Below are 24,625 nucleotides of genomic sequence, written 5' to 3'. Positions count from 1 at the left end.
TGCCCAGCCGTTAAAGTCGTACTATATTCATCAAGGTCCATACGCCCACTATTCACATCAATGAAGAAAGATATAGAAGTCAAAAACATTACAAAAGTAAATGTTGACCTATGATTACGGGAAACCCAAATGCTGCCTTTGATGTGTTCTATTGTATGGTGTCCCCATGGAATTTCTACACGCATACATATTATATAATTGTCAAAAGAATGTTTTAACTTTCAATCCTACAGAAGCAGGTTGTACTAAAAAAAAAAGAAACCCAACTCATTATCACAAGTTAGTTACTCGTTAGATTGATATCTCGTTATAACGAGTTAGTTATTTCGTTATAAGGACTTAGTTATATGTTATATTGATTTAGTATTTCATTATATAACGAGTTAGTTCGTTCGTCACAAGGAGTTAGTTATTTGTTATATTGATTTAGTATCTCGTTTTAACGAGTTACTGTGGGGATCCTGGTTAGAATAGGTTCTCAGTACCCCCTTGCCTGTCGTAAGAGGCGACTAAATGGGGCGGTCCTTCGGATGAGACCGCGAAAACCGAGGTCCCGTGTCACAGCAGGTGTGGCACGATAAAGATCCCTTCCTGCTCAATGGCCGTAAGCGTCGAGCATAGGTATACGTTTTGCAGCCCTTCACCGGCAATGGAGACGTCTCTATATGAGTGAAATATTCTCGAGAGGGACGTTAAACAACATTCAATCAATCAATAACGAGTCATTTATTAGAAGGAGTTACATATAGCTATGTATCTGGTTATTTCGAGTTAGTATCTTTTTATAATGAGATAGTTATCTAGCTATAACGAGTTTAATTAGTTTCACTATAATGAATTGAGTTAGGATGGCGATATGACGACTTAGTTATCACATTATATCAAGTTAGTACATGCATCTTGTTTACATGTAGTTATCTCGTTACGAAGGGTTAACATCTTGTTTAAACAATTATCTCCTTATTTATTTCGTTTTAACGATTGAGATCTCGCTATAACGAGTTTTAAAATTATCTCGTTATGATGAGATCATTCGTTCTAACGAGATATTGAATTCGTTTTACCGATACACCAAATGCAACTCGTTTGAAAATGAGGTAATTAATTCGTTTGAAGAAAATATAAACTTACAATGAGTTAATTATATTATGTTTCTACTTGTGTAAAAATGAGTTTATCCGGCTTTAATTCTAATCCATTAAAAAAAATGCAATTCTTTCTATTAAAATAGCAAGATTTCCCACATTTTAGGAGGTTGCATTCGAGTTAAATTTTGTCAAAACATATCTAAGATATATGAATATTTCTTATGAAAACTCCCGTGGAGATCCGGGTTAGAATGGGTCCTCAGTACCCCTTGCTTGTCGTAAGAGGTGACTAAATGGGACGGTCCTTCAGATGAGATAAGAAAAACCGATGTCCTGTGTCACTGCAGATGTGGCACGATAAAGATCCCTCCCTGCTCGAAGGACGTAACCGTCGAGCATAGGCCTAAATTTTGAAGCCCTTCACCGGAAGTGGTGATGTCTCCATATGAGTGAACTATTCTCGAGTTAAACAATAGTCCATCAATCAATCAATGCATATGAAAAGATGAAGACAACGAACAGTGGTCAATCTCATAACTCCTATAAGGAATTTAGAATAGAGAGCTGGGCAAACACGAACCCCTAGATATACCAGAGGTAGGATCAGTGCCTAGGAGGAGCAAGCGTCCCCTTCCGACCGGTTACACCCGCCATGAGTCCTATATCTTGATCAGATAAACGGAGCAATTCGTAGTCAGAATCAGTGTGCCAAGAACGGACAAACAATTTAACCCAATGACGGGTTTTAATAGCAAACTAGTCGTTATAATGAGCATATAAATTGCGAAATGCTGACTTTAAACGGTACTATTGAAAACGCTGTAACAGCAACTTGTTTGTCAGTAACCTGCCTCTACACGGAGTTCAAAAGGAAAACGTTTTATTTTCAGGATAATAGAAAACTTTTCCTTATTATATGAAATACAACCCAACAAGAGGTTGCATTTTCATTGAAACTGGACTACGAAAACTACAACAGGACATACACTTAAATTATCTATCCCTTTGCGACATAACGGAAAACGGATAACCTTTTACCTGATCAAGATGTTGGGCTCATGGCGGGTGTGAACGGTCGACAGGGGATGCTTACTCCTCCTAGGCACCTGATCCCACCTCTGGTATATCCAGTGGTCCGTGTTTGCCCAACTCTCTATTTCGTGTTGCTTATAGGAGTTATGAGATTGACTACTGTTATCTTCAGCTTTCCACAGATTCTTGAATTGATGGAGTGCTTTGGAATATATATCATGGGAAATCCTAGACGTATTGTATGACATTGTACTTAAAACACTACAGTCTCGCCTGGCTTTGCCCCCTCCAGATTAAAGGTCAATTTACGGCCTCGTTGAATTGAAAAAAAATACCCACCTACTAAAAGTTTTACACCCAACTTGAAACGTTTATTTGTATTTTGCCCTGTACAGGTTAAGTAGCTTCCAAAATCATGCATGATGTATGGCATTTGTAAGCGTATTTTGAAAACCCCATCTGCAATAAAACCTGATATATAACCATGGCTATCAGACGTTATATATAGCCTATGTTCCTGTAGTTACTGTCTACTAGTAACAATTTTGTTTCAGTTTTAATTAGTTGGTGACTGTATAAAGTAGCCTGCAGTATCCTCTCAGAACGGATACAATTCTATTAAAGAGACTGATTCACAATTTTCAGCAAAAGTTTGTTTTTCGTTTTCAATGATCAAAATCTACTGTCTAAAGTGTTTAAAAGGTTTCACAAAACATTAAGGTTATACATTATCACAAAAGCTCATTTTAGAGAATTTATTTGTTTTGTAAAGAAAGATTGCAGTATTGTATTGTTTACGAATTTTTGAAACGAAATCGATATCGATATAAGTTTACCATATCTATCACATTTCAAGTATTCTTTAGGTAAAATGTGTTATCTAAAAGCTAAATTTGCGACTATGCAAAATTAAGATGCTTTATGTTACAAAATTAATATTGCATTGGTTTGTTTATAATCATAAAAAGACTCGAGTCTTTGTTTACATAACAGAGTAAAGGTTAAAATATTGCTTTTATCCTTGCATCCAGAAGGTAAAAAATTTGGCTGTCAACATTAAATAAGTTATATTTTTAATATTTAACATAGAAAATGAACAAAAATATTTTTTTTTCAAAAATTGTGAAACAGTCCATTTAAATAAAGAACGAATAAGAAATGCTGTTCAATTCTCAGTAATCGCAAGCAAAATCTGTACTACGTTGTAAATCTTTAAAATCATGACTATAATAAATTTCCGATCGATTTAAAGTTACCCGTATATGTTTATTACTGAATGCCTCACAATACCTCAAGGACACTTTGTATACATGAGTGATTTTTAAAACTGATAACGTGAAAGGGAACCAGTTTACATACACAAGTACGGAAGCCGATAGGTGCCAAGGTATAGAATTAATATTTATTTAACTGGCGGCCGCCAGTTATTTTATCTGGCGGCCGCCACTTATTTTATATATGGCGACTGCCAATTGCAAAAACAATGTAATTCGTATCGCTGAGTGATTATTTTGGAAAGATTTAGAATGGTACGCAAACACGCAGCATCGTTTTTCAAAGTGCATAGGAACAGTCGGAGGAGAAATTGTCTTCTACAATTGTTGACAAGCAGAAAAGGAACCTAAAATGTCTCTTGTCCAAACTTCGTACTCCTAAAGTTGAGGGAGGGAGCTCCGTTCATCCTTCAATTGATCAGTTCATTCATTATTCCATTTTTACCATTCATTACTACCACCAAAAGAGTGGGGTGGGGGCCAATTAATCTTATTTCACATGTGAAAATAATTTAGTTTAAATGTGAAAATAATAGAAATTGAACGTTCAAATAAATGGAGGGTCAGCCCTGTGGTTCTACGTATTTAACAGTACAATCGAAAAACAATAATTTAATGTATATATATCACATACATATTACTAAGCATTGGGGATGGATTGCATCCCTTTCATTTTGAGAGAGAGATAGAGAAAGAGAGAGGAATTGAATAACTGGTGACAGCCATAAAAATGATTTAAATTGAGTGGCGGCCGCCATATAAATTAAGTGGCGGCCGCCAGTTAAATTAACTGGCGGCCGCCATATAATTAACTGGCGGCCGCCAGATAAATTAACTGGCGGCCGCCAGTTAAATTAAGTGGCGGCCGCCACATAAATTAAGTGGCGGCCGCCATATAAATTAACTGGCGGCCGCCACTTAATTTATCTGGCGGCCGCCAGATAATAAGTGGCGGCCGCCAGTTAAATTAAGTGGCGGCCGCCACATAAATTAAGTGGCGGCCGCCAGTTAAATAAATATTAATTCTATACCCTGGCACCTATCGGCTTCCGTACACAAGTGACTGTACACCCATTAGTTACCTTGGTATTAGATCAGCATAAACGAAGTGGATATAGAAGTAGGTTAATCTAAATTCGACTTTTTAACACATTATTGTATACCTTATGTCAAACACTCTATTTTCATATTCAAGAGGTATTTACTTAACAGTAGAATGGTCATTTGTCATTTAACCGATAATGTTTCTATAAATAGAAAGCCCCTTGTTTAATAACACTGTCCGTGTTTTTCATTTTTAGTTCATGCGTTTGGTATGACGGATCTCTCGGTTCTATTGAAGTAATTTACGGCATATAAGACAAAATGGCTGCAAAAGACCAAGCACAACATATCATAGTTTGTGAAAAGTGTCAAGGGCCTGTTGAGTTCATTTGTGTTCCCTGTGATATAAAACTATGCGGAGAATGCTCTCTGAAACATATGCGCACAAAATCAAAACGAGGCCATGAACTAAGAGAATATTCCCGCTCCGTATCTCAGCAGTGTGATATACACCCGAGTGCCGTGTCTGAATTTTATTGCAAATCCTGTTCCCTCCCACTTTGCACTGAGTGCATTGTTACAAATGATCACAAGCTCCACGATCTATCATCAATGTCTTCCATTACTGCTTTGTTTGAAACCTTAATAGAAGAAGAAAGTACAGAATTACGAACAAAAGTGAAAGTTAACTTTGAAAAGCGTATTGAGGATCTCAAGGAATACCTAACCATTGTTGCTAAACATTGTGAAATGGTCCGAGATGATGTTACACAATGGGGAGAGAATTGGAAACGTGAGATTGCTATCCTCGTTGAATCTCTTCATCAAGAAATTAAATCTGCAGAGATAGAAGCCACACGCATCCTGAAACAGCAGACAGACCAGATGGAACAGAACATACAGGACATAGAAGACGCATTGAAGGATTATGAAGATGTCAAAATGTCGGAAAACTCAAAGCTTATCGTCAAATTTCAATCCCAGATTGACAAGCTCAGTTCACTGCCTACCCTAAGAAGAATTTACGTTCCAAAATTCCTTCCCGCAAATCAGAAGTTACAATCTATTTTTCATACATCCCTTGGGAAGTTGATTCTTGAAGATTACTATGCCGTCAAAGAACTTGCAGAGCCTTTGAAGATTAGAACATCCAAAGAAAGTAAGAGATATAAACTAAGAATTAATATCATAAACATTCACTATCAATAAAACTCCAATAATAAGAAAATTAAATCTATAATTTTCTGTCTACATAAGAGTGTCTATTTTGCATTAATCGTGTTCTCATTCATTTTCTCAAATCTAGTTTTTTCAGTTGTCAACCAACTGCATGGGGAAATATTTAGCAACCACAAAGACCGTTGTGATGCAAATCAGCTCTCCATTGAAAGTTATCAAAAGTGTCAAGTTTCGCTGCATCCCAAACTTCTTCTTGGCTTCCAAAATTCGACGTTTTTTCAAAAGAGTGTAGAAAACTTCTTGACAAATTTCAAAGCCAAACCACTTTGGTCAGAAAGCAAGCGTCATGGCGAGAATGCGCATCTAATGATGCAAAGTACACACGTTATTGCAGATTCGGGTGTTTTTTGGAAAGAGACTGTCTCTGATGCATTGACAAACTACCTACGTGAATGGGAAGTTAACAGTATTGCTGTACCTGAATATCTCTGGGATACAATGGCTGACAAAATAAAGAAAGTTTGGATTTTTAACCCAGAAAAAGTTCTATGTCAATGTAGCAAAAAAGAACATCAGGTTTTTGTCATTGGCAATACTGAGGACGCTGTGGAATTAACAGTGAGAATTAAAGAAATTCTGAATCATACTTATCTGAAATATCTGAAACACACATAAAAGTCCTCGTGGTATCAGCTGATCGGAGTCGTATATAGAGGAATATATCAAATATTTTGATTGTTATTCTTTTCGTACATATATACATTGGTTGTGTTAATGGTGACATTATTCACGAAATGAACTTGACATTAACTTAAGATTATATGAGAAGCTTGTGTTAAAATCAGATCTTAACTGCTTGTTTTTATCGTTTAAATAAAATGTAAGTAGTTTTCAGGGTAGTACTATATTTTGATCTCCCTTTTCTAGACTTTGGATGCAAACGGACATCTCCCCATGTCATAGAATCAATGTTCGGGGCATCTACAAGACCCTCGCCTGTTTTTTTAATTTTTTTATTGCCTTCCCTAAATTAATTGTAATTGTAACTAAAAGATTTATATAGCGCCCTATCAACATTAGTTCTCTAAATCGCTTTACAAATGTGAGATAAAAGATAATATAAATTCGATGTGAATATTCATAGTGTCAAAATTAAAATGCATAATTATTTTTATTAATATATAGCGTCTAATGTAATGCCTTGCATGCAATTACCATAATGACATATAACACAATTTAAAATCACTAGGAATAATTAAATACATAGAAAGGACATAAGTATAATAACAAGCTACGGTTCAAGTAGTAACTAAAGTTTGTTTTACCACAAAACAATCACCGATTAAAAGTTAATTTAAAAAAGATGCGTTTTGAGGTCCGCTTTGATACTAGGCAATGGAGTACATTATCTGAGTTAAGTTCCAGAGACTCGATGCAACATTACACAAATGTCGATCCCAAAATGTTTTCGTACGTGTTCGAGGTACCCGGGGAAGATATATATATTCGGATGTTAGTGATCGTGTGGGATTGCAAAGTGTAAGAATATCCTTTATGTAAACTGGAGATAGATTGTTGAGAGATTTGAAAGTATGAAGAAGGATCTTATATTGGATTCTGTATTCAACTAGGAGCCAGTGAAGATCTGTTAGAGCAGGAGTAATATGGTCGGATTTTATTTAGCGTATTAAGAATCTTGCAGCTGTGTTTTGTGCCCTTTGACGTTTGCTGGTGTGTTTAGAATGGACACCATAAAGCAATGCATTTCCGTAATCTAATACGGTTGTAACTAACGAGTTTTCTAGAGTTTTACATGTTTCAGCATTCATAAATGGACGGATACAGCCCATTCTGCGAATGTTCACACATACTGAGCGGGAATTAGAGAGACAGTATTTTTCCATGGTAAGGGATTTGTCAAAATATACGCCCAAAATGTTTTACGAAAGATGATTCATTTACAACACAGTCATCAAATTTAAAGGTCAATTTACGACCTAACTGGGTTAAGCATATACCTACTTAAACTTTTAAACTCAGCTTGAAAATTTCGTCTATTTGGTACTGTATATAGGTTAAGAAGCTTGCAAAATCATACATGGACTATTTATTTAAAGAGATTTTACAGAAATTAATGATATTTTGTATAAAACTGACATATTTGTTCCCACATCTCAACAAAATATATTGTAATTAATATATTTATGTACACCACGATGTACATTATAGCAAATATTAAACGTAAAATTGATGAATATCATGATCTCAAAAAAAAAAATAAAAAAATGTATGATCAGATTTAAAAAAACAAAACACGTAATGAACGAAATTATCCAGAAATTGATACATTTAAAAAAAAAGAAAATTCAACCTAGGATCTCATAATTTGGACTTTTTAGAAGAAAATTGATATTGACTATTTGACACTTTCCGCACGTGACTTCATCATATTTGACATTTAACCCCCAGGTACGACCTTGACCTTCGTTATGCTTTAAGACAAATACTGCTTATACATGTGTCCAAATATCAGGTATCTACTAAGACCGGCGAACATTACGTGGCAAAAAATGAAATGTACGTATTACTTAAAAGGAGGCAGCTAAATCTCACAATGAAAAAGATACAAGAAATATTCTGACTCCCCAGACCTCCAGTATGTTGGATGAACATACATATCATGGATTATATTGGTTTGTTCAGAACACCATTGTATATTAGTATTATGGAGATTTCATTAATTATATTAACGAATTTAAGAAGATATCAGTGAAAACTGATTCTACGGGTGCTTAGTACTGCCTTAAACAAATGCAAATGCGCAATGTTAGTCCGAGGGAAATAGATATACACTGTTCCTACCGGTAGACGTTCAGATAAATTTTGACGCTGAGGGAAAAAACCCGAAAAAAACTTTCATAAGCCGACTGTCTTTTCAATTATCTCATAAAGACATTTCTACTTTGTCTGAAATTATGTACTAAAGTGTATTGCATCCATTCCATCTCCTTTGCAGAGTGAACAGTGTCATATCAACTATCAGAACGGAATATGATATCGATAGACGTAATATTATTCAAACAATTACTGTTACGTCACAATTTTGGTTTGATGTCATAATACACATGCGAAAGTGATGATCGGTTTTGAACAGTTTAAAGATTTTTTCTCATGGCTCCCAGTGAGTCTACTGTTTTTCAAAAACAGAAAAACGATTTTTTGCGCACTTAGGAAGTTGTGATCCTTAAAACAGGGCAATCTTTCCGACGTACATACGATAAATATGAAATCTCAAACACTGTAATTGTTTTATAATTCTTCGATCATGGATTTCTGAATGTTTGTTTTTGACGTCATTAAAATGTGTAAAGAAAACTAAGTATATACACATTGGTAACGGAACTTTATTCTTAGTCAGGGTGCAAATGCATTCAGTTTAATATAACGCAGATAATGTACCTTAGCAGTAAAATTTATTTTGAATACTTCACTGTTTTGTGCATCCGAAGTTACAAACATCTTTTCCCGCATCTAAAATAGAAACTTTTTTCGCTACTTGTTATGAGTTTCCGTTTTCAACTTCTTGACTAGTATGCACAGGGCCGTAAATTACATGGAGGCGGAGGAGGCAGCTGCCTCCTCCAACTTTTGAGCCAAAAAAAATTAAAATTTAAAGTTCATTAGAATTTATGTTGTTTCCAATAACTAAGAACATGATACCTCCCTTAAAAAGCATTCCAAATCTTTCTTTTAGAATGAGTTAGTCAAGTAACATCTTAGAAGGCCCTAGAATCAAGGATTTTGCACGAAACGTGTTCAGTGTGCACAAAATGTGCTCAGCGTCTGGGGGCCTGGGCGGCCCCCAGACCCCCGCCTAATTTCCTGCCTCCTCCAAATTGAAGGTTAATTTACGGCCCTGATGCACAAAACACACCTTAAACTGACACATGTTACATGATCACCCCTCCCCTTTTTATCGTTAGTTAAGCATGCACACACAAGAAGAAAATCAATTATGTCATTTACAGTGTACTATGTTAGAAAAATTGTATCTATAAAAGTATGTAACTGTGTGTGTAAACTTGACGTCAAATGTTCTAGCGACAGAAAATCCCTAAAGAAGAGTTGGATTCCAAGACAAATAGCAAAACACTGATGGAAAATACGTGAACATATTGAGGATGAATGACAACATGGGAAACGTAGCGAGTCTCTACATACTGATTTTGACTACGGATTACTTCGTTTACCTGATCAAGATATTGGGCTCACGACGGATGTGACTGGTCGACAGGCGATGCTTAGTCCTCCTAGACACCTGATCCCACCTCTGGTGTGTTCAGGGGTCTGTGTTTACCCACTCTCTATTTGGTTTTATTTGTTGAAATTGATTACTGTTCGTTATGTTCACCTTTCATGGACATCAGTTAAAAAGAGGAGAAGATTAAAAAAATGCATAACAAGAGGGAGGTGAAAGGTATAGCTAAGATCTGGGGACAACTACAGAAAAAAGGCCACTGACAAACAGGAAGGGAGTTACTATTTAAAGGCTTATATAATCCATTTACCTGATCAATATATACGTCAACTTCCCATATTATATTGTAGCATTCCACCATCACCTGCATGATGGTGGAATACTTAAGAGTGTGCTCTGCATATGATCAGTTTCTAAACTGAGACAGACTACTGACAAACAAGTTGATTATACAGGGATTTCAGCAGTCTCGTTCAAAGTCAACATGGGTCAAATGTTGCCTGACGTGTTTCATATCGATTGTTGGGCCGTTCATGATACAATGCTTTTGACTACGGATAACTCGAAGGCTAACTACGGGTTTGATAAGGCGACAAAGTATATTTGTTTCTTCTGAACGCCTGGTCCCGCCTCTGATCCAGGGGTCCATGTTTGCCCAACTCGCTATCTTTTATATATGAAATATAGGAGTTATGAGATTGATCACAATTCATTACCTTCACCTTTCATTAATACTCGCCTACAAACAAATAACTTAATGAACTGAGATTCAGCGAGTGAAATAATCAAATGTTTGAAATTATTAATACAGGTAACAAATTCGAATTATAAGAATCAAAGATTCTTATTTAAGAATTTATCGATGTGTAACCTCCCAACATGTTTCTCACCAACTTAATATAAAAGGGCTTTTCACTCACTGTGAGTGAGATTTCCAGAGCTAGCACATCAAATTCTTCAAAATGTATGTTTAATGCTTTAATGAAGTAAAATAAAATATAAAAAAAATTCCCAATATAAATCTGAAACTGGTTCTTAACAATGACACGGTCTGAAATATAGAAAGCTAGGGAATGCGGAAATTTGAAACCCAAGGGATCGGGACCAAGCTGGGTGTTAAGGTATCCCGAAATATTTCTATATTCCGAGATAGCTATTATGCTATTGTTGACGTATAAGAGTAATGTGTTTACGTGTTTTGTCCAAGTTCTAAATTGAACTCTCTTATAGGCTTTATAATCTACTCTGTAACCTACATAATATTGTACTTTCGTTTTCGATTGTTGAGCTTGGACTTCCTTTATTTATATCTTAAGAATCCCTCTAATATGGGAAGTGGATTTTCCAAGTATTCGCTATTGATTTTATCAGTTGACGTGAATGACTACATGTTTACAGCGATTTGTTACTACGCCGAATACAATAGTCACTGCAATGGGGTATTTTGCATTTGCTTTGTGGATCACAGTTTAAAATGTGCATGATGTACACATGTAAGTTGCACACTTTGATTTTAGTAATGTTTCGAAAAAAGTTGAATTAATCGTTCATTTTCTCGTAGGTTAGGTTATAAACAGTATATTAATAGAGATGTCGGTCATATGATCGGGTCTTCATGCATTCAAGCTTCATGTTCATTTATACTCCATTATGTCTAATATATTGAAAAGCTCCTCTAAGTCACACTTTTTCTTGGTCGTGAATTTGCCCGGACATTGGCATGTATGAACGAAATACCAGTAGTTTGAGGCTTGCATGCACAGGTATGTAAGTATGGACTTGTTAGTGTTTAATTGTACAACTTATCAGGTGTATGGATTCTAGGTATGTTTTTGTGGAATGGGGATTTAATTGTGTTGAACACCGATTCAGAGGAATTACACTTGTAGGTAAGCCTATTGTGTTTCGTTATTCCCCCAAGGCTTGAGTAGGAACCCACTTTTTGCCTTTATATCGCCCGACATTGACTTGGTACACATTAAAACTATTACTAATATGTGCTGATTCACCATCAATACGTACTGTTAACATTTAGGTAAAGTTTTAAACATATTACGTGGATTATGAACGAGTTGAAGTGAGAAGTATAAATTCCAGATATTTTGGAATCATTAATCTATCAATATCCAATATCCTGTAGAATATATATTATTATTACTCTTATTGTTTTAATTTGGTCACTCTACTGCACAACCTAATATCTTTCATTTACGTGTATATTCGATGGGCATAATAAAATACACAAGATGCTCTTTGTTCAATATTGTACACGTAAACAAAGATTCAAGTTTAGTAGATTCTAAAACCTCCATGTGCTTCCATACCTATTTATCCAAGGGTTAGGCTTTTTATTGATCCCTAGGTATAATATGTCGAGTTTTTTTTTCAAAGGGTAACAGATAAAATGCAGATAGCATTACCTGACTTTTCGCGAACTTCCCAGCAACGGTAAATCATCTCTTGGGAGGAAGGATGTCGGAAAGGAGTGGAGACGATAGAACGAATATTGTCCATGTGTCAGAACCACGGAAAGAGACACAAGATCCGGGGGATTTATTACATGAACCCCGAAGTATCAGTGAGATAAAAAACAATCTGTTTTCTGCGTCACCACATGATTCTGGTGATGGTGCAGAAAATTTAGCAGTTTGCTCTGAGAACAGTCAGCAACTTTATGCCCCAACGACTGCTCCGGATTCTTCCACTTCTTTTGGTTTTTCTGTTCATGATCCAACTGTTGATGACTTGGAGCACACATCTTGCTTTGACCACCTAGAGGAGAGAGCACGCGCCCATTCCTGTACCGATTCACATAGTTCGGGATATGTAGAATCGGATGATAGTGAACATGTTTATGTTGAAAACCCATCTCCTCATAACGAAGATGTGGTTCGTCATGCATTGATTCAACGGACCACCAGTGGCACCAGCAGTTTAAGCAGCAGTCTCAACAATGATTTTATGAGATGCCTGTATGACAGGGAGTGTTATATATCTGAATGTAAGATTTACCCTCAATTATTTACAAACTTCTCTCCATCGAAGATGTGTCCTTTGTTTTCAGGTGTTAAATTTTTTGTTTACAGGTGGTAAGTGCAAGATGCTGAGGGAAGCATCCCCCTCCAAAGAGTCGATTGAATTTTGGGACGAAGTTGAGATTTGTGGGGGTGACGATAGAATAAAATGTCACAGTAAGGTAAGACAAAATCAACGATTTCCTTCCACCGTGAATTTAGTTGATCTGTAATTTTCATGTACGCACGTAAACAATCACGCACGCACCCCCACAAATATATTATTCTTTTTTTTTAAATTGGCGATATTTTGTCTGATGAGTACATGATCTATTTTGTTAACTTCACGAAATCCGGAAATTGTTGTATTTTCTTTTTAGATGTATTATTGTACAAAAACTTTTAATCTGTTGGATATACATATGATAGGAAAAAATGCTTTTTTTGTTGGCGTTTGATTGGATGATAATGTTTCTAAACACGAAAATATTTTGAAATTTGAAACCGTACAAATTGTCATGTGCCAAGTCAATCTCCTTACATTGATTTTAATGAGTCATGTGCTAGGGACTATAAATACATCATTTTATCTTTATATGCCTATCATAAGTGTGTTATGATATGGTTAAGTGTTTTTACTGTCTGTCCATTCGTCTACATCTATGGAGATATGTCACAACATTGTTGGTCAGATAAAACGACGTTACTCAGTTAAGTAATCTTGTTTTTCATAGTCAAAGGTTAAGGTCAAATTTACATCAACATATTGTATATGCACAAAACAAGGTAGCAAAGTACGATTTAGTTCAAACTAGGACAATCAAGCTTGATACGCATATCAAACCATCATAAATAGAAGGTACAATGTTTTTGTGTTTCTGTTGTCAGTCTGAATACCAGCATACTAATAAGGCTAGGCTTTTAAAACTTGGTGTACATGTTCCAACGGTGCTGATGCTATGTCTATCCAAAAATTGCTTCTGATAAAGCTATACTTTATTAGAGTTATGTTTTCATCACAGAACCAGCAACTGTTAAGGGTTAACAAGAATCTATCACAGAACTAATAATTGTAAGGGCTGAAAAGGATATATTATAGACCTAATAACGGCAAGTGTTAACAAGAATATATTCTAGAAAACATAACTGGGAGGATTAACCAGAATCATTTACAGAACCAATAACTGAAAGAAAAACGTGACGATAACGAACAGTGATTAATCTCATAACTCCTATAAGCAATACAGAATAGAGAGGGCTAACACGGACCCCTGGACACACCAGAGGTGGGATCAGGTACCTAGGAGGAGTATCTCCTGTCGACAAGTCAAACTAGCCGTGATCAGGTAAACGGGGTTATCCGTAGTCTAAATAGGTGTGCCAAGAACGGCCTAACAATCGATATGAAACACGTCAGAAAGCATTTGACCCAATTATATAATGTATTGACAAATTAGATCGTTAGAACGACCATATAATTTGTGAAATGTTGACTTTAAACAAGACTGTTGAAATCCCTGTACCATCAACTTGTTTGTCAGTAGCCTTCCTCGATTTGAAAACTGACGATACGCAGAACAAGCTCTTGCCTATCGAATCAGTTGAGAGATATAAACACCATATGCGGGCGATAATGGAGTATTGCTACATAAATATGGGAAGTTGTCGACGGAGAAGCTAAAATCATCCCGTTTGTCAAACACTTGAGGTGCCAGTTTGCCGTTAATATCTACTTTCAATAAAATATCTAACAAAAATTTGTAAGAGAGAGTTTAAGTAACATGGAACTGTAATTGATATTTGTTTAAGGATCCTCTTTACTAAAAAGAAATACATTTTCAACAACCAAATTTATGTATCCTCTTAAGTAAAGCATGGAGAAGTCATTCAAAGTAAATTCCCCATGGAATGTCAGTTTTGTTTTGCACCATAAACAAAACAACAAAAAACTTGTTGCATATAACTATGTAGAGGCAGATGACTCTAAGGGCTAAATGGTCGAATAAACATTTTACACTTTTCTTTTTTATGATAATTTTTGTCCTAGTGCTCTCTTAAAAATTAAATAAAACCCTTTTGATGTTTTCGTATTCAGTAAATTTTTCAGTGATACACAGTTATCGTTTGTGGAGATTGTTTAGTGAAATTATCCACTTTTTTAACTCTTCGTTGTGTGTGTCGAGAGGTGCATCGTGATAATGACTGACTTTCTTTGAAAATATGAATAAAACAATACATGTATAATCCTTTTGAATTGGTAGCTCAACCTGTTAATATACTGCCTGTTGATCTCTAGATCGCTGGTTCAAGTTGAAGAGGGTTTTTTAAAATATTTTTTCGTATTAATACTAAGATTGCATTATTGGACTAAATAAAGTGAATTTAAAAGTTTTCAATTTCGAAACATTATTGTACGGATCCTCCATTTTTCATCCACATCAGTTTTCTCTGGTGTTATTTCCCCTTAATAAGAAACAATTTTTCATGCTTGTTAAGTTATACATTCTAATTTTAACAGTTTATTTTTGACATTTCGATTGATATCAATATTCATTGCAGTTCTGGAGATACTTCTTGCAAAAACTAAAAGAGAAATTCCCAGATGAAAAAGGACTAAATAGTCAACAGACAATCCATTTACTTAAGACATTATTGAATGTGCAAGGGGGAGGTAAATGGTACCATATAATTGTTTTGATGAAAATAAGTTGCTTAAATATTTAACTTCATGATGCTATTTTCAATGATGTAATCTTGACAGAAAAGGACAGATACTAGAAATCAAACTTTTAAGTAGGAAATTGTAAACAAAACCAAAAATCAAACGCACCTAAAATCATTATAAGTGCCATGCCATTGTTATAGAATGTTTGAAAATAATAAAATTTGATTGCGGTATCTTTAGGTTCAACTACTATGATATCAATGTCTCTTTTATGTTTTACCTCATTGCCTTTTTTAGATGATGGGGAAATTACACTCTCTAACTTGAACACAATAGTGCGATACTTTGGTCCTGTAAAGAAAGATGCTGAAGGAAGGTGTTTCATCATACGTCATGTAAGTAATAAATTACAGATTCTGTGTGTAGATTTGTTACAAATTCAACAAGTCTATTTCCTCTTTATTTTGTTTCTTTAAGCTGAACGATATTGTAACAAAATCTCTCGTAACATCAAACGTGGGAAAGAAGAAAATAAGACAAAGGTAAATATTGGAATATAACTTAAAGACAACAGCATTTCCATTCTTAACAGTGGATTCAGATTAATTATACTTGCACACCCTTGTTGCCATTATGGTAGAGTTAGTGTGAGTTTTTAGGATGTGCTGAGCGTACAGTGCCTGCTTAATGTTGCATTTTAGCTCACCTCAGCTGAAAGCTTGGTACGCGCACATCGTTACTATCAGGAGTGCGGTGCATGTAGTGTTTCAGAGTGTCATAATCCTGGAAAGCTTTGCCCTATCGCTTTGAAATGTTACCCAGGATATCATTGGATTAAAGGCTTTAATGTGATAAAAATTGAAGGAACAGTCCTTAATCAACTGGAGCTAATTAAAAATATGTGGTTACTAGTAAACCATTCGTCTTAAGAACTGCTACCAAACTGATATTGATATATTTCCTCATTAGTACCAGTGTGGGATTAAGTAATTCAACCAGGGGGTCAGATTCGCAGTCTAAGACAAGGCTTGTCCCTAAGGTGAATTTTTCGTATCCACCACGAGTGAATAATGAAGTATTTTTTCTCACATTTCATTTTCAGTTTAGTGCCTTAATTCAGGAATTTTAAATAGGTTTTCACCTGAGATTTGGGGTAATGTCATTTTTTTTAGAAGTGTAATTGTGATTTCGACATTGTAGGAAAATTAGGAAATTAAAAATAAAAAAATGGGGTCGCAATACTTCTTATGGAGCTTTAGTGTTCTAAACTTGATCATTTTGCATTTAAAATTGACTCAAAATTTATTTAATTAAACTTGATTTGTATGTTGTTTTCTACACAATATAATCGATACAAATCAATCATTGCATAAAATAGATAGATATTTATGTCTTCTATCAATAGAGATAAAAAGGTTGAATACTAGTAATAGAAATAGGTAATGATTTTTTGCACTTGAGATACGAAAAAAAAATCATAATATCAAAATTGAAAGTTTAAAATGACATATTACGAGCAATATAATTTTCTAAAACTTCCCATAATTTTCAAGGTCTTGTCTTAAAATTTAAAATGGAACTAAATCAAGTGGGGAATGGAGATCGAATTTTTGAATGATCGTTATGGTAATTAGCATGTCCCAAGTGATATTCATAATTTAATCAAGTAAGGAAAATTAGCAATAGAAACATCAATTCCTTTGAAAATATATATCATTTATGAAACTCCTTTTGCCCAGTAACATCCAAAGATATGTGTAGCCAGATTGAATTTCATCAGCTTAAAACAAGGCCATAAAATCAATTAAAGGTGAAGATAACAAACTGTGATCAATCTGATAACTCCCAAAAGCACTACAAAATGAAGAGTTGGGCAAACATAGACCCCTGGATATACCAGAGATGGGATTAGGTGCCTAGGAGGAGCAAATAGCCCATGTCAACCAGTCATACCCACCGTTAGCCCAATATCTAAAGAAAGTAATCCGTAGTTCTTATAAGAGTTATGAGAATGACCACTGTTTGTTAACTTCACCTTTCATGAGAGTATGGATTGTTACGCTCGAAGCCGGCATATTTGATTAACGCGCTTGATGAAGTAGGCAGGCGTGAAATGTCACAGTTTATACCATAATTAATTTTCAAAACTTCAATTTATTTTTTGATTATCTTCTTTGACATAACTTTGTTATGGAAGTCACTAAAGGCTCATTGCTTGAAAATGGCTTATTGTCGCTCAATGTGTAGCACAATTTGTATTCCTAAATGAAAAAGTGAAGATAAGGAATAGTGATCAATTTCATAAATCATATCAGGAATACTAAATTTAGAACAGGGGAGACATAGACCCCTAGACACACTAGGGGTAGGATCAGTTGCTTATGAGGACTAATCATACCCTGTTGACTAGTGACACTCGCGATCAGACCGTCATCTTGATAATTTTCTCCAGCCCTTTCAATGTCATTTTGCTAAAGTCAAGAATTTTTTTTATAGGTATTGTTCAAACCTTAACTCAATAATAGAGAGATATATTATGTTCACACTTGATACAATGGATGATTGTGACTTTGTACTGAAAACACAAAATCACCACCCCTGTTCAGTAGGTTAAAATTCTTATGTGCGTTATAAACTTGTGATGGATGGACATTAGGGACTTGCACTTGGTAGAAAGATTGCTCATTACAAAATTAATATTTTGCGAGTCGAGCAAACGTCATTTGAAAAGGTGAAGGTATCCAGTTATAGATATCAGAAATACTTATTCTGCCTATCTAATTGTAATGCAAAGATGTTTATGGCTCATTCTTGAAAGACTGAATGCATTTGACCAAATTAAGGTTAATTCCATTGGTATACTGTAAATGTATTACATTTGGCTGTGTATTCTATTTAGCGCCTTTGGCGGAACGCAGCTTCCGCTAACTCAAGTACATCGCTAAATGCCATCCGTAAATCTAGATGTTTAAAGTAATTCAGGAATGCGCTAAATCAAATCTACGCTAACTTGTTAAAAAAACGATTTCCGCCAAATATCGTACACGCCAAATATAATACGTTTACAGTATGTTGTGAATGTAGTAACTGTTATTCTTGTCACTATTCAGGTTAGCAATCTAAGCCTTTTGGTTTCTTGTAAAGTTTTATAAATTTAAAAACTTTTCTCATTGCGTCTATTAAAAGTTCCTTTGTTGAATCAATGCATTTAAATCTATTTAGCTGGTTTGCTGGTGAAATGACAAGAAGCAATGCGGAGGGACTTCTGGAGAAGCAGAAAGACGATACCTTTCTTGTGAGGTAATCAACATTCCACACTTATTAATCATTTAACTTTGTCACTGAGATATTATTTAAAAATTTCATTGTAAACGGATCAAGTGTACATAGATCTTTCTCCAAAGATATGGGATGTCACGGGAACTGAGAAGGCGTTGACTTATCAATTTTCGAACAATTGTTGACAAGCAACACAGAAAAAGGGGGAAAACCAAATTAAAAGTGGGGACAGGATGACAAAAGAGTCAATCCTTCTTTATACAGGTTCAATTCATTGGTTTCATTTTACATTTTCACTACCAATTCACTAAAATTATTAAAAATTGGGTGGGAAATAATTTTGTTTTGGAACTTCGCATTTAAGAGCCATTATCTGTAACCACTTAAACATTTATATAAGGGGTCCGGCACGCACTGCCACTGATTTTTTTTTTCAAATTTGGCACATCGACTTAATCTGGCATAAGTAATGTAAAACCATCATAATTTGGTTCCTATGCAACTCTGTTGCCATGGTAACACGTGTATGACATTCAGGTCACAAAAGAGTCAATTTCCACATGAAAAATGACATTTTTTATTCAACTATGCTGGATTAAGCTGTTTGAGTTCTTATTTAATCATTATAAAATGATAATATATAGCATGTTCATTATTTAGTTTGATATTTAGTTAAAGGTTTGAATAATTCTGTTATATTTTCATTCTGTCTGGAAAAGAGGGTTGTTTGATACATTCTGAAAAAGCTAATTTAGAGGCAAATTTGAATGATGGATAAAAATTCCCGCGTGCAGCTTGAAATTTATAAATGCTTGTACAACATACATTAGATATAGTACTATCATATAACAATGAGACATGTTTGGGAATCTACCATCTAAGCTGTGTTTCCATGGAAACACAATGATGCATTTCGTCATGATATGACAGTAGAGATGCATTTTTCAATGTGATTCAAAATACAATTTTCTATATATTACAAGTATATAATCTTAATAACCGACTGCATTGGTGTTAGATTTTAAATCTAAACAAGTTTAATATGAGAATTCATGTTGGCTGCCATGGAAACGAAAATGGCTATTTCTTTTCAAATTCAAAATCCATGCTAAATAAATAAATTTTTAGACTAAAAAAATGCTTTTATAGACAGATTCAACAGAAGTCAATGTTATAGTTGATAAAATATTAATACTGATAGATAATTCATATTACATTGTTGCTATGGTAACAAAATATCACAAACCAGCAAACTTGATGTTCATATTTTTTCAAGTAAATCTCATTTTGTTATTCATCATGCATGTTCTTCAATCATAAAAGCTCTTAATTTGTAACAGATAATTAAATCAATGCATATTTTTGTTTTTTATTCAAATGTGCATGATTTCCATTTGTGTATTGTATATGTATCACAAATTGCATTGTATATCTTTAGAATTCATCAAAATAACTGCCATATTTAGAAAATGCATATTTGAATGTTTCAGTTATTTCAAACTATCATGTACATTTGTCCACCTTGCAATTCGAATTAAGTGTGACATTGAAATTGAATCATTGATCTTAAAAATTGTTAAGTTAAATAAACAAAATAGGATACATACAAATTGTAATTTATCATTGATTCATGAGGAATCACCCACCCCCTTGCAGTTCAATATTAGCTCTGCTTACTATGTATGTGCAAGAAATATTATGCCAGTACCATGTATGGAATCTATTAAACTAACATTTCTTAATACGTGACTTGACAATTTACATAGTTACTTATGGGGAAGTATTTTGACCTTGACTCGTGACCTTGGCATTTGATTCAAAATAATTGAGGGCCTCTATTTTCTAGAGTTTGGACCTTCATCATTGTCATTCGTTTAACGTATCTTTTTAAACATAGGTTTGTGAATTATTTTCAACACCATATGAAGACCTTGCTTGTAACTGTAACATACCAATGATGGTCATATTGAAGTCATTTAGTATGCTGGGAAAGTCAATATCTTTAATATCTGACATCGTTGAAACCCACGGGTTGATTCATTGATTATCATTTAACGTTCCGCCGAAGAATTTTTCACTCATATGGAGACGTCACCATTGTCAGTGAGGGTTGAGAAATTTAGGCCTCTGCTCGGCGCTTGAATTACGGCTTTTGAGCAGAGGGTTCCGATGATGAATATTTCATAATTGTATCATATTATAAATGGTATACCTTTATTTTAGAATCATATATTACAAAATAGACAATATAAGAACAAACAATCTTTTTCATTTTCTAATTTTGCGCATATATAGTCATCATAGCCAATCGTCTTCTCAATAGCATAGAGGCAATTAAAATATAATGTGATCTGCTATCCTGGTGGAAATTCTTTCCGGTTAAATGAACCACACCCTTTCATATCCTTCGAGGCAACATAAGCATCGAACATACACTGATGCTTCTGACTTGGCCCCCACCAAAATGACACTTCCTACAAAATCAATAAATGATATTCATTTTAAGAGAAATACCAAGATGAATATATGCAAGTATATCAAAATCTTATATCCCATCTAAAATGTATTACTTGTTCTCCCCATGTCATCTGCATCTACTACTACATATGGCTGCAATATGTATTTCTTAAATTATATGTTTGAATGAAATCTTATTCAAACCCTTTTCTTACAATAATCAAAACAATGAGAATTGTTTTCAATATCATTTGAGGACTTATGGACGTTTCTCAATAATATATATCAATTTTAATGAATGTGCACTCTGTCTCGTTTGACGTTTCTACAAAAAATCTTGGGGTACGTCGTATTACCATGTCTGTTTTAGGGGTAGCATACTCAGCATTTTGATAGTTTCTAATTGTTGCAATCAAAAGTTGTGTATTACAGAAGGTTGTATATATAAGGAGAGTACAAATATATTTTAGCAAAGAAGGGATCAAATCCAGGACCCCTGCATTACAAGATAGGTTATCTAATCGCTAAGCTACCCACGCCGGTATATAAGTAAAGTAATATTACTACAATATAAAATTTGAATTTATTTCCGAAATCATACAATAGCTCTTTATATCGAGAAGATGGGAAAAAGTTTAGAGAAAATGTCAGAAATGTTGCTTGTATATCCTTAATAAATACTTTTGTTTTGTTAGTGGCATGTGTAAAATGAAAACAAAATCAAGCTGAACAAAAAAGAAAAAACGAAAAGAGAGTAAATTCCCATGCATAACATGTATAGGTTAAAGTGTATCAGTATTGGTATTTCTACAATATTTCAATGCTGTTTAATTAATTGAATTTATTCATAGAATTGATAATTTTTTAAAGTATCATCAAAAGTAAATAATAATTGATACATGGATGAATAATAAAACTGAATAGTGTCCCCACCTCAATTCACTTCTCAGTTGAGTATCTGCACATGTATACCCCCTCCCCCTAACTATTAATACAAGTAGAAAAGATTAGAGATAAAATTCAATGTTATGACCCATTACTTTATTTCACGAAGGAGAACTTATTCAATGTTTTGGCATGTATCAATGCAAAAAAAAAAAAAAAAAAAAAATAAAAAAATAAAAAAAAATTCCATGGCTTAATCACAACAGGGCGTCTCTTTCCTTGTATGTAATATGTATAATAACGAAAGGTCATGTATTTTGCAAATAAATAAATATCTATGATTTTTTTTATGATTCTATTACTTCATTCTATTACAAAACAAATAATGATAACGAGTTTGCATTTATTATCTCAATTTCACCCTAGTCATACGATCCCCTACAGAATAAAGTGTGCTGCATTAAACCTAAGTAGATCTAAGTACTGTAATGTGTGATTCCACAGTCTACATTTTGACGTCATATCAATACATCTGAAGCAGTGGCGAGTTGAAGGGTGAATATTTAGCACACACGCACATCACATGTGTCATGCTATGGCAGATCTAGAGAAATTCATAATTGTACACAATGTCTATGAAAACATTTGACATCAACTGATTGTGATCAAGTTGATTAATTCTAGGCTTGTGAATGGATTTCTAAGTAAATAGAATAATTAACTGTATTACCAGAACGCTGGTATTCAGAGATATGTCTCTCACACCTTCTTCTTTCGTGTGGGTGAGTGGAGAGAATATTTTGAATGTCACATGTCTTCGTCTAATCTTCTGTCAGCATGCAGTAAGACTTTATCCCGACATATTATTTGTGTTTCTATGTAATTTTACTGCCTTATCACGTTGACGAGTTTCAAAGGGGAATAACTCTTGGTTACAGAATGCATTTCCCCCATCAATCATTCATTTCAAATTGTATGAAATAGGCAGATTTCCAAAAGTTTTAGTTTAGATTGATGAAGAACATAGAGTAGTTGTTTTAAAACTCGTGTTACTTTATTTGAGGTGGATGCAAATAAAAGTTATTAAGACATAAAAACTATTGAATTTAAACACAATTTTACAGATTTGTTCAATTATAGAAATAACATAGGATTGTCCATTGTTAATTTTTTTTTCTTAAATGAAAAATATAGGATCTGTTTTATAATTTAATATGAAAATTAGAATTTTAAGATTATTCATAATGTTTTATATTCAACTTTTGTGCCAAAACTACCAAATTCTAGAAAATAGCCAAACTTGATAAAATTGTACATGTTTCCATAGCAACCATGATCACTATCTAATTTTTAAATACATTTTTTTGAATATGTTATATAGATGTTTCATTGAGGTGAGTTTCGTGAAAATCGGTGACTCTGCGTGCCGAATTTTTTTAAGTGCTTACAGAGAATGGCTCTTAAAAATAACCAACGTTGCTTTAAAATTAATGGAAAAAGTAAAAAAAAAAAAATGGGAGGGATACAAGCCTTCCCTTTCTTGCTACAATTATACTCGTCTAACTGATGATTGAGTGCAATGAAGCAGTCCTTATAATCAGCAAGATCTGAAAGTTGTTCAAAACTAAGATTATAATCATTATTTGATGGCTCTGCAATTGTAGGATGAGTCAAAGTGGATCAGAGAGTGGAAGCTTTGTGGTGTCTGTCAAAGACCAAAATGGCTGCCATCACTTTGAAATCGAAGTAAGTCAAAACATGTTATGATATATGATTGAATTGAAATAGTGTAAAGAAGAACGATTTATCATTAATGAACCAATGGTCATGGCATTTATCATTAGTGGATTTATATTATTAGAGGGTGCTACAATTTAGTAAAAGCATTCTACATAATTTTGAAACCAAAGCATAATGTAGAAACTGTGACACATAATATACAATCCATGTTGGGCTTAACTAACAATTCAAAGTTTAAAATGAAAATACGAAAGAAATATAAAAAAAATCAAGATCAGCAAGTTTTTATGGACCTTGACGATTGGGGCAGAGCTAAAATTGGAGATGTAATTTTACATAATATATAAATATTGGGAACAATATTTAAAAAAAAAAATCTCCATAGACCATGTTAGTCGTTGTGTGTGCATTCAAAATCAAATAGGTTATGTTATTGGATAATATAAGATCATTTGTCACGGGATTAAAGAAAGGTAATAAGCTTTTTAAATTTGTTTTTCTGAAAAACAAAACGTAACTGTTGTAGCCCACATGCCTCTTATTTTTTGTTATCATTCTTAATCTAATTATGTACCTTATAATGAGTTTATCCAAGGTCAATTATCTTAGGTATAAGGCCATATAAATGCACTGTGAATGAAAGGCGAAGATAACGAACAGTGATCAATCTCATAACTCCTATAAGCAATACAAAATAGATAGTTCCGCAA

The 24,625-nt window shown here is 34.1% G+C and overlaps 2 protein-coding genes across 7 annotated transcripts in view; both read left to right on the top strand.

The window, feature by feature from the left end:
• Positions 1–4,430: 4,430 nt before the first annotated feature.
• On the top strand, positions 4,431–6,505 carry LOC125675980 (E3 ubiquitin-protein ligase TRIM36-like). Its single transcript, XM_048913849.2, has 3 exons — positions 4,431–4,514; positions 4,696–5,597; positions 5,745–6,505. Exons 2-3 carry the CDS (start codon positions 4,760–4,762, stop codon positions 6,290–6,292), a joined length of 1,386 nt encoding a protein of 461 aa, XP_048769806.2. The 5' UTR covers positions 4,431–4,514; positions 4,696–4,759; the 3' UTR covers positions 6,293–6,505.
• A 4,666-nt stretch (positions 6,506–11,171) lies between these two features.
• Positions 11,172–24,625, top strand: part of LOC125675976 (uncharacterized) — a 17,756-nt gene continuing 4,302 nt past the window's right edge. Inside the window, exons 1-9 of one of the 6 annotated variants that reach the window (XM_056158388.1) lie at positions 11,172–11,368; positions 11,700–11,764; positions 12,267–12,876; positions 12,962–13,071; positions 15,449–15,560; positions 15,852–15,949; positions 16,032–16,096; positions 18,777–18,854; positions 23,840–23,921. In XM_056158388.1, the coding sequence (XP_056014363.1) occupies positions 12,348–12,876; positions 12,962–13,071; positions 15,449–15,560; positions 15,852–15,949; positions 16,032–16,096; positions 18,777–18,854; positions 23,840–23,921 (1,074 nt within the window). In that variant the 5' untranslated portion in view covers positions 11,172–11,368; positions 11,700–11,764; positions 12,267–12,347. Of the gene's footprint in view, positions 11,369–11,468; positions 11,661–11,695; positions 11,765–11,806; positions 12,877–12,961; positions 13,072–15,448; positions 15,561–15,851; positions 15,950–16,031; positions 16,097–18,776; positions 18,855–23,839; positions 23,922–24,625 lie in introns of those variants that run through there. The other 5 variants (XM_056158384.1, XM_056158389.1, XM_056158387.1 and 2 more) reach the window with 5 other exon arrangements.

Source organism: Ostrea edulis, chromosome 3, assembly GCF_947568905.1.
Source record: "Ostrea edulis chromosome 3, xbOstEdul1.1, whole genome shotgun sequence".
In the NCBI taxonomy this organism is placed as follows: domain Eukaryota; kingdom Metazoa; phylum Mollusca; class Bivalvia; order Ostreida; family Ostreidae; genus Ostrea; species Ostrea edulis.
This window is presented reverse-complemented; position numbering and strand designations above follow the sequence as displayed.

Coding starts and splice junctions, on each gene's coding strand:
- LOC125675980 (XM_048913849.2), top strand. CDS start 4,760: ATGGCTGCAAAAGACCAAGCACAACATATCATAGTTTGTGAAAAGTGT. Junction 5,598..5,744: donor GATTAGAACATCCAAAGAAA/GTAAGAGATATA, acceptor TCTCAAATCTAG/TTTTTTCAGTTGTCAACCAA.